Below are 11288 nucleotides of genomic sequence, written 5' to 3' on the forward strand. Positions count from 1 at the left end.
CCCTTTTGATTTTTTGGATAACAGATAAATATGCATTCTGTAGCTTGAGCGGCTAATTTATCACGGTCAGGGCCAAGTTTGTGTACAAAACAAACACATCCAAATATTTTTGGTGAGAAAGAAAAAAGTGGGGCGTTAGGTTTTAGGATATGTAATGGAATTTGATCACCCACAGAAGACGAAGGCATGCGGTTGATCAGATAGCAAGCAGTGGTAATCGCATCACCCCAGTATAACGCAGGAACATTGGATTGAATCATAATGGTCCTGGCAACATCAAGGAGGTGCCGATGTTTTCGCTCAGCCACCCCATTTTGTTGAGATGAATAGGCACAGGAAGTTTGGGGTTGGATGCCATGATCTTGGTAAAATTGTAACAGACCTTTTGATTTAAACTCGAGAGCATTATCAGTGCGAACAATCTTGACAATAGATTCAAACTGAGTTTTTATTTCAAAAATTAGGGATTCGATAAGACTTGGAACTTCATATCGTTCTTTTATTAAAAATACCCATGATAACTTAGAGAAATCATCAACAATAACAAGATAATAACGACATTGAGTCCTAGTAGGAATCTTACTAGGACCCCATACATCTGTATGAAGAAGTTCAAAAACTTTATTACTAGACTGACTCTGACTCGAAGGGAACGAACTTCGATGATGCTTGCCCAACTGACATGTTTCATACTGAAATGATGTGGTGGAAGGAATCTGAGGAAAGACCGACCGAAGCTTTGACAATGAAGGATGACCAAGACGACGATGCCACTGAACAGGACTGAATGAATGTTCCACTGCAGCATGAACAGAACCCATTGGATGATGTAGGTAGTAAATTCCATTTTCTTCATAGCCTCCACCAATCTTCTTCCCCGTCAGCAAATCCTGAAAATGACAACCCATTGGATCAAATATTACTCTACAGTTTTGTTCTTTTATAAGGCAACTAACAGAAAGTAAACTTTGAGGAAAGTTTGGAGCATGAAGAGCATTTTTCAACTGTAATGAGGAGGATATAGAAATATTTCCCTGACCAACAACCGGGGAGGAGCTCCCATCGGCTAATGAGACTCCAAGTTGAGCCTTAATGACCTTTAGATCTGAAAAAACACGTGATTTTTCACACAAATGTCTGGATGCACCAGAGTCAATAACTCACTTACTATCATTCGGATGGAGATGATTGCCGGTTGAATAGGCAATACCAGCTACAGGAGTGGTGGAACTCAAAGGTCGAAGAGCAATCAACTCATCATATTCCGCACGACTAAGGGTGATACTACTTTCATTTGCAGTGATATTCTCTTGTGCATTTGTTGCCTCAATAGTAGTAACATTTGCTTTAGGGTTATATGACTTTGATGCATAAGAGATTGGCCGACCATGCTTATCCCAGCAACGATCTTCTAAATGTCCAGATTTTCCACAGAATGTACATTGAAGCTTTCCTCTGCCTCCCATACCACGTCCACGTCCTCGTCCTCTGATATTCTGAATATTTCCACGGCCATAACTAGATGGGACAACAAGAGCAGATGACTGAGTCACAGGCTGAGATTGTGGCAGAGAGATCGCAAGTCTACTCAGACGATTGTAAGCATCATCAAGTGTAAAACCCCAATTAAAAAAAAAATTGTTGGACCCGGGCCCCTTTTTTTATTAGGGTTTTAAAAACCCGAGTTTTCGGGCGCCGCAAACCCCCCTTCTCCCCCTTCGCTTCCGGGCAAGATAGGGAAACCCATCGAGGGTTTCCCCATTCGGGTGCCCCCCCTGCGCCTTTAAGAGAGAGGTTGGAGGGCGAGGGGAGTCACGCCTCCCTCACGCAGCCCTCGCCCCCCCCTCTGCGCCGGTCTCCTCCCTGCTGCGCACGTCGCCGACGCCGGCCACCGCTCCTAGGTACGCCATCCTCCCTCTTCTCTTCTCCTCCCTCTTCTCTTCCTCACCCCCCTCTTTGTCACCTCGCCGGGAGGCCGGCAGGCGGCGCACAGCCCCTGCCGTGCCCTCCCGCCTCTCCGGTAATCATCGGAGGGCCGACAGGTGGCCTGCAAGTCCCCTGTCGTCCCCTCTTCCCTCTGGGGTGCGCCGGAGTGTCGGCAGGGCACCAATGGCCCTGCGACACTCCCCCACCTCTGGGGGTGATAGGGAATCCGACAGGAGGTCGGCTGCCCCCTGTCACCCCTGAACTCTCTCTCTCTCTCTGGCAGGGGTTAGCCCCTGCCGCCTCTCGATCTCCGGTAGGCAGGGGCAATGCCCCTGCCGTTTTCTATTCTCCGACAGGCAGGGGCTTTCCCCTGCCGCCTCTTGGCCTCTGGGAGGGCAGGGAATACCCCCCCTGCTGCTCTTGACCCTCGGCACGCAGGGGGCCGGACACCCCTGCGGCTCCATGATTTTTGCCAGGCAGGGGTCGAGACCCCTGCCATTCGTAGGTGTTTCTGGCAGGGGCCGAGGCCCCTGCCGTCCCTTAATTCTTCAGGCAGGGGCTGGGGCCCTGCCATTCCCCACTTTTTCGACAGGCAGGGGCTGGGGCCCCTGCCATTTCCCCATTCTCATCAGGTAAGGGCCAAGGCCCTTACCATTCTTTTGTGGCAGGCAGGGGCCGAGACCCCTGCCATTTCTTATTCGCTGTGCAGGGGGTCGTGACCCTGCCACTTTGGCTGTTCTGGCAGGGGCTCAGCCCCTGCCACATTCATTTTTGCAGGCAGGGGCTCAGCCCCTGCCACTTGGCTGTTGCAGGCAGGGGCTCAGCTCCTGCCACTTGATTGTTCTGGCAGAGGCTCAGCCCTGCCACTTTAGCATTCTGGTGCCACATTTATTTTGCCAGCAGGGGCTCAGCCCCTGCCGCTTCTTTGCGTTTGGCAGGGGCTGACCCCCCCTGCCGCCTTGGTGTTTTTGACAGAGGGCTCAGCCCTGTCACCCCACGGGTGTCTGCAGGCAAGGGCTCGCTCTTGTCGTTTTTCTGATTTTGGCCAGCAGGGGCACACCCCTGCTGCCTCTCTGTTTTCCTGTAGGCAGGCTTGTTTTCTTCTATTTTCTCCGCATAATAAGTAACGTAGCACTGTTGCAGACCTCGCATCGAACCCCCCGCTCTGGCTCCGCGGCCCGAGCCTCGTATCATCTACACGCGTAGACGCACGCAGCTGCACGACATCCCGAGGTAGGGGAAAGTCGCACGAATAGTATGTATGAACAAAATAAAATAAGACTTCTGAGATAGAATAGTTATTTTGCATACTTGCGTATCTGAAGAAGTATTGGTTGGTCAAAGTTTTACTCTTTGTGATTCTTTTGAAATTGCATAATGTAAATTCTTTGGGTAGACTCATTCTAGAAAGAATCAAGTAGTTTACTTGGCATGCCTGTTTACGTGTAGGATTGCTTAACTCATAATTGTCTATTATGCATGCTTATTCCTTTGAAACTGCATACTTAAGACAGACTTTTTGAATAAACTCAAAACCACTGCAATTGCTATTGTAACTGAACCTTAAGGCAGGTACGGTATGAATTTTATGTAAGATCATGGAGTGTACTGAAGTGTGAAATCTACACTGATTTTGAGGTGGTAATATCGGCCTCCACAGGCCAATTGCTCAGAAAAGCAAAGCATGTCATATAGGAACCAAAAGAATCATAAAACATTATGTTGCCTTCTCATCGTAGTTGTACCTCTAGGAAGGTACGATCGTACTTTTGGACAAGTACGTCCCATGTGGGTTACGATGGTGGGATGATGAGGTTGTTGCAACCTCGATGAGTGCAATTAGCACAATGCTGAGATCACATAAATGGTGACCATTCGCCTTCACAGGCAAGATGCTCGAGTGGGTCTAATGGACCAGAGCATGTAGGATGGGGCGGCGGTTAAGAAACCCCCGTCGTACCCATCCGATCTTCACGGTTCATCAAGGGAGAGGATGGATGGTACAAAGACTCCGATGGACAGGTTGTTAACAACCACCCCACGGGCAAAAGACTCGGTTTTCCCCAGTCATCAGAGTTAGGGGAATTGAGATTACCATAAATTATCCTAGGTGGTAACTCCCAGGCACTTCTGCAGAAGTTGGATGCATCCATGGGCCACGAATGCCTTTGGGGATTTACTCTCTTGGTCACTGACCGTCCCCTTAGGAGCGGACTCAGTCAGCCATCCGGGTTAATGAAAACACCTGACATAATAAACCCCCGGATCGGTCTCGGCTGTTTCTACGTTTCGCGTCTGTGCGTACCCACAGGCCAGTTAATATCAGAACTTAAGGAATATCTTCATGAATAGTTGTAGATGACTGAGACTTGCATTGCTTCAACTAATAGCTCTTTCACTTATTACATTTGTTAGAATAGACTACAATTGTTTTAATTGCTTAAATATCATAACTGCTTATCTCATGAATGTCCTGTTTTATTTTCATTCTACTTATCTGTTCGTGCACCTACTGGTTTGTTATGAAACTGACCCATTTCATGGGCAGGTGAGGAGTAGGACTTCACTGGCGGCCGATGGCGGGGTGCAACATGGATCAAGATTCATCTTCTTTCTGCTGGCGGCTTGGCTCTGAGTTTTTTTTGTTGGAGTTTTCTTTAGATTTATTGAACTGTGGAATAAAATGCTCATTTTGTAATAAACTGCATATTTTAATCTATTGCCTTATTTCTTAAATTCCTTTAAGTGGTTATACATGTGAATGATGGTTTTTCAGCTAACGTACCCAGGATTGTTGACTTGTGTTCCTTTCTAAATGTCTTCCGCTGTAGTTTTTAAAAGTTAAAACTTTAAATCTTTGAAAGGTTTTTCGATAAGGTTTTCAAAACCACAAGTCAAAATTTTGGGGCGTTACAGCAAGAGTGGGAACATCTGAACCAGTCAACATTTGAACTTTTGCAACAAAAAAATCTGAAGAAAGACCTGTAAGAAAACGAGCAACCATGGTTTGTTCTTGATGATCCTTTTGCTTCGAGCAACAAAGAGGCCTGTGAGCATTAAGTCTTTCAAACACAGCTTTGACAGAGGCATAGTACTGGGCCAAGGTCTGATCTCCCTGTTGCAAGTTATATATTTCTTGTTCGACTTGCAGGATACGACTCACATTCGTTTCTTGTGAGTATGTATCACGAAGATTGTCCCACATTAGTTTGGATGTATTATAGTAGATCAATCCATCTGCAATATGGGGTTCGACACTATTCATGATCCATGACATAACTATGTCATTATCTTCATCCCAAGTAACATATTTTTCCAATTTCTCAATGGGTTCGCCTTCCAACAAAATATGTTTTCGACGATGTCCAGAAACCGACATCATAAAAGTTCTGGACCACCTGGCATAGTTGGTTTCATTCAACCTAATAGAAGAGCCATACGAGAAGGGGTTGGCAAAAGCCTTATACTCCCCAATATGTTCCATTTTGGAATCACATTTCGAAGTTTCAGCCATACTGAAGAAAAAAAAATACCTCACTTGAACAGCAAGTGTTCAAGAAGAATTTTCAACTCAGCAGGAAACCACACCTGTTGTTTCCACAACAAGCAGCAGCCCACACACAAAATAAAATTCAACCCAGCAGGAAATCACACCTGTTATTTTCCACGATAGAAGAGTAACTTAAGCTACCATGCTTCCTTAAAAAAACTCGACACAGCAGGGAGTCACTGAAAACCACATTCTGAAATAAACCAACCCACTAAAAAACAACTTAAAGTTCAGTGGCTGTCGATACCACAGAAATCACGAACATTTCTGCACCCAAACACATCACTACAAATGATAGAATGCAGTCGCAAAACCAAATATTCACTACACCTGTTGTTCTCCAACATATAAGGCACGACATCCAGTAAGTATCACACGCAATCAGCTTCTGATCATACGCAATCAGCACATGCGAGAACTCAGCAATCACAGCAACACAGAAAAAAAAAATTTTGTTGCTCCCAAACAGCAGGAACACACCTCGACAAGAACTCAGCACTCACGGCAACACAGAAAAAAAATTTCTGTTACTTCCAACCATCAGGAATACCCCTCGACAACTCACGAACCAAAAAAAAAACGTCATAGCAGCAACAAGACTCGGCACCACCAGGTCGCAGCAGGAAATCCAGATGAGGAGAACAAATTTAGATTTTCTCCTAAGATCTGAACAGCAATCAAACTCCCAACAACAATCAAACTCCCAGCGTAGGTAGTCACGAGAAAAAATAACGAGGAGCTACGACACCCACAGCAAGCATCCACGACCAGCAGCATGCCCAGATCTGTCATCAGATCTTAAAAAAATTTTAAATTGCTGACCTGATTATAAACATTACTCATTTGATCGAAGTTTGATCACGATCGGCTAGGCCACTCGATCACGCTCCCACGTCACAGTCGATCATGCTCCCACGATCGGCTAGGCCACTCGATCATGCTCCCACGTCACAGTCGATCATGCTCCCACGATCGGCTAGGCCACTCGATCATGCTCCCACGTCACAGTCGATCACGCTCCCACGATCGGCTAGGCTCTGATACCATGTAGAAGATGTACCGACCCCTAGAGAGAGAAGAGGAGAGAGAGAGAGAAAGAGAAAGAGAGACGGCTGGACAAGAAACAGAAAACTCGATATTCTCATTAGGGCTTCTCTCTATATTAAATAGAGAGAGGCAAAAGGAAAATTACATCTAAGTCCTTATGAAAATAAAATTTCAGAAAACCTCTAATATAAGAGAACTTAACCAAAAAACCACCTATTCTCAACAATAGTGACAGTCCATCTCAATGTGTTTGGTTCGTTTGTGGAAAGTTCAGTTGTTGGCAACATTGATGGAACTTTTGTTGTCACAGCACAGTTGTGATACTCCTTTACTTTAAACGCCCATGTCAGCTAGTAGTCTCTTTAGCCGGACCACTTCCATAGTGGTTGTAGTCATGACTCGGTATTCTGCTTCAGTTAAAGATAAAAAAACTTTCTGATGCTTTTTACACCTCTATGAAATCAATGAGTCACCTAAAAACACAAAAAAACCAGTGGTTGAGTGTCTGTTATTGAAATCACCTCTCCAGTCAACATCAGTATAAGCAATTAAATTTAAGGAGAAAGAAGCTAATAAAAAGAGTCTTCAAAAAATAGAAGTTTTGATATATTTAATAATACGCAAAATTACTCCAATATGAATAGTGGTGGGATCATGATGAAACTGACTTGTTGTATGAACTGTATGTGCAATGTCAAGTCTCGTAATTAAGAGATATGATAGAGCCTCGACAAGTTGTCTGTATGGTGTTGGATTTTCAAGTGGTTTCCCATCATCAATCTTCATTTTGATATTTACAATTTCGGGAGTGTCAACCTTGTTATCATCTGAAATACCTGACTTGACAATAATATCTAAAGCAAATTTAGATTGAGTCAGTAAATAATCTCTAGAGGAATAATCAACTTCTATATCAAGAAAATACTTTAAAAACTTTATCAGTCATTTCAAAATGTGTTTTGAGAAGTCTTTTAATGTTTTCAACTCTCTGTTTGTCACCTTCTGTGATGATCATATCGCCCACATAAAGAAGAAGAAGAATAACTGCATCATAAATCTTAACAAATAAGGTTGTATCAGTTAAACAAGATTGAAATCCAACATCAAGTATATCTTGACTAAACCTGTCTTACCAAACTTTTGGAGCTTGTTTAAGGCCATACAGAAGCTTATCTAAACGAAGAGCCTTTTTTTTAGGAATAACTATACCAGGCAGTGCCTTCATATAGACTTTTTCAACCAATTTACTATTATGAAGAACATTCTTAACATCCATTTGGTATATAGGTCATTTCTTCACAGAGGCAAGGGCTACTACAGTTTTAACTGTAGTCATCCTAGCAACAGGTGCAAAGGTTTTCTCATAATCTATTCCATACTCTTGGGAGTATCCTTAACAACTAAACTAGTTTTGTACCTTGCAAGGGTTCCATCACTTTTGGTTTTTATCTTATAGACCCATCGACAACTTATAGGTTGCTTTTCTAGGGGAATATCTTGGATAGTCCAAGTATTCGCCTTTTCTAAAGCATTTAATTCTACCCTCGTGACTTCTACCCATTCAGAATATTTTTTTACTTTAGCATAGTTTGAGGGTTCTATCCAGAAATTTATCAGTGCAACCTAAGCTTGATACTTAAGTGAAAAGGACTCATAGAACACAAATTTCATAGGGGGTTTTAATACTCTAGATGACCTTCTAGTTTGTGTTTTTACATGATTTTCATTAGTATATTTTTCAAGGGCACATGGATGTTTAGAACTACTACGCCTGAAATATTGAATACAGTTCTGTTTTTGAGATTATCTCATTGTCATGAGATTCTTCTTCACTCACCATATTATTTTTGATATCCTGATCTTCGTGAAGATCAACATCACAATCACCAGTCTTTGGAATTAGATCTAAGAGGAAAAAATACTCAGTTATGTCCTTAGGATTTTCAAATCCAAAAAACAATTCTTTTTCTAAGAAAGACACATTTCTTATTTTTAAAATCAAAGCATCTATAGCTTTTTTTTGTTGCATATTTAACGCCCCCAAAATTTTAACCTTAATTTCTCTCTATTTTTCTCTTTTTATCATGTAGTTGTATGATGGCTATTCATAAATTCTAATCTTTATTGGCAAAGAATATGTAGTTTTGGTTGATATTTAGATTGTATTTCCTCCAAAGATAAAATATCTTGATGCATCCGCCTGTCTATTTGAATTGGAAGAGAAGTAATCTATGCGGTCATAATTGAAAAAACTGAAGAGTCAACAAGTGACTGGACATGTAATCAGATTGAAGATTCACAATTTATATTAAATTTATGAAATATCTAAAAACTGAGATGCTAATAGTTAAATGAATTAAAAGATTTTTTATGTTGATGGTTCTCTCAGCCATGATTAAAGATTTTAATTCACCGTGGACCTCATCTTTTCTTATGTTTTTTTTTGTTTGAATGGAATTAATTTGGTCAGTTTCAACTTTCAAGTCAACAGGGATTTTGCTTGGTTCAGATTGTGCATTCTGTATATTGATCTACATTAACTGTACTAAAATATTTGAGAAAGTTCATTCACATGGGGACCGGGCATTTGTGCAGTTTGTTCTCCCTGTGACATGGACATATGGGCAAGAACATGGTATCACTTTGGAGCAGTTATCTTCATGGTGGAGTGACAGGCCTGCAAAACTTGCTGGTCAAAGATTAAAGGTATTATTTTTTTCTAGTCAGTCTCAATATTGCAAGCTTTTGTGGAAGTGGGTTCCTTTCTATTATGTAGCTTATCGTTTTTCTATATGCTTAAGAAACAAAGCATAGAACTTTAAATGACATTGATGAATTATCTTGTTCGAGCTTTTAGTACGTACTTGTTATATGAGCATATCATTTGCTCAATCGTAGGTTGGTAGTTATGTTTATTTTTGCACAATCAGTTCCTACTGAATTAAACTTTATGCAGGGAGCTATTACAAGAGGGAATCATGCAGATATTGTTGTATGGGATCCAGATGACATCTTTGAGATTGATGAAAATTTCACCATCTACCATAAGCACCCGGTCTGTAAATTTTGTGTTTCACTTATAGATTTATTTATGTGTTCATTTTTCTCATTTAATTATACTTTGGGACACTATTGGTGGAAAGCTTTACACTAGCCACAATTATAGCTTTCATGAAGAATTTTGCAAACATTTGGAAAAATCTTTTTTCCTTTTGCTTGGTATTTACTTACTTTATTTGAAATAGTTTACCCAAAAAAACTTTATTTGACATAGTGATTTTACTAGGAAAAATCTAGTTAGAAAATTGATTACTTGGAATCATAGTCATAGATATCGGCGATATTTTCAAAATATCGCGATATTATCATCGTAAATTCATCAAGTGATAATATAGATAAAATATCATGATATTTTGAAAATATTTCCAATTTGATAATATTGTGATATTATCACAAGAATATCACGATATTCTCTTGATTTATCAATTAGTTTTACTGTTTTATTTACTTTTTATTTTTACATTTTAAATATGTTTTTCTTCTTTTTTTTACATTTTTTACTTATTTATTTTATCATTTATGTATTTTTTGTCTAAACATGATATTTTCTTTTTTTTTTTAAGCCATGAGATTTTCCCAAGATTTATCACCAAACCTATAATATCGCGAGAAATAGCGTCACCGAGATATAGCCAATACCGATATTTGTGACTATGCTTGGAATATTCTTCAAATTCTTTTCACCTTGCGTATTATGGTAATAATGCAATACTAGTCTTAACTTTTCTTCAATTTTTCATCACAGATTACACCTTATGCTGGAAGAAGATTTTCGGGTAAAGTTTTGGCAACTTTTGTTTGGGGAAATCTAGTTTATAGTGATGGTTTGCATGCTCCAGCTGCATGTGGTGTTCCCATTTTTGCTACATAATTGTTGAGCTAAAGCAGTTCTTGGATGTTATTTATTTTGTACTGAGGTATTTATCATTTTGTGTGGTTTATCTTTGGTGTATTTCGAGTACAGTATTCTTCTCATTGCTACTATGTTACAGGGTCAAAGGTTATTATATTGTGAAACCTCTATAGAGCCCCACAGTTCTGGCATAATTTATGTATTGTTGAGCATCCCTTGCCCTGGCTTCCTGTGGTTTTGTTGGTATCAAATGCAGTTGGTTGATATCATGATTCGTTATATACTTTCATTGGTGTTGACCATGCTTCGACGTTGTACACGTACCATATTTTCTATATCAATTTTTTGTGTTGTTTCATTTTGCATGCTTTGCTGGGTAATTCATTGTTTTAGAAGGCGTTTATCTTCCTTTATTACGAGGCACTTATATTTTTTATGGATATTTATGTTGGGGACTGAAAATGAGAAAATTCAATGATCTCTCCCTCTCATTTTCTCTCACTTATGACTGAAAACTTCAACCTTGTCATTAAGGACTCTCTCTCTCTCTCTCTCTCTCAGCCCGTTAATCTTAGCCAAGAATACCTATCATCATCCTTGTCTTTCTTGCCCTCTCCCTCGCACCTGTTTCTCTATCTCATGTAATATTCTGAGCTTTTATGTCCTTGTTACAGTTTTGTTTCCACTGTTGAGCATATTTTAGAATCCCAAAAGTTTGTGTTTGACCAGTAACGAGCATTTTACCTCTTAAATAAAAAACTTCTGAAATGATTCATCAATTATTTGACAATTCATATGAAAAAGTAAAATATTAAAAAATCTTGGAGAACGAATGGAATTTGAAAGCTTACA

General features: G+C 40.5%; 1 protein-coding gene across 3 annotated transcripts in view; it reads left to right on the top strand.

Annotated features, from left to right (window-relative positions):
* ALN (allantoinase) overlaps positions 1-10791 on the top strand; it is a 227226-nt gene extending 216435 nt beyond the window's left edge. For all 3 annotated transcript variants that reach the window (XM_089992310.1, XM_089992311.1, XM_089992312.1), the window contains 3 exons: positions 9119-9229; positions 9480-9578; positions 10329-10791. In XM_089992310.1, coding sequence (XP_089848436.1) covers positions 9119-9229; positions 9480-9578; positions 10329-10454 — 336 coding nt within the window. In that variant the 3' untranslated portion in view covers positions 10455-10791. The remainder of the gene's footprint in view (positions 1-9118; positions 9230-9479; positions 9579-10328) is intronic.
* Positions 10792-11288: the final 497 nt, after the last annotated feature.

This window comes from Nuphar pumila, chromosome 16 (assembly GCF_984573655.1).
Source record: "Nuphar pumila chromosome 16, dmNupPumi1.hap1.1, whole genome shotgun sequence".
Classification (NCBI taxonomy): Eukaryota; Viridiplantae; Streptophyta; class Magnoliopsida; order Nymphaeales; family Nymphaeaceae; genus Nuphar; species Nuphar pumila.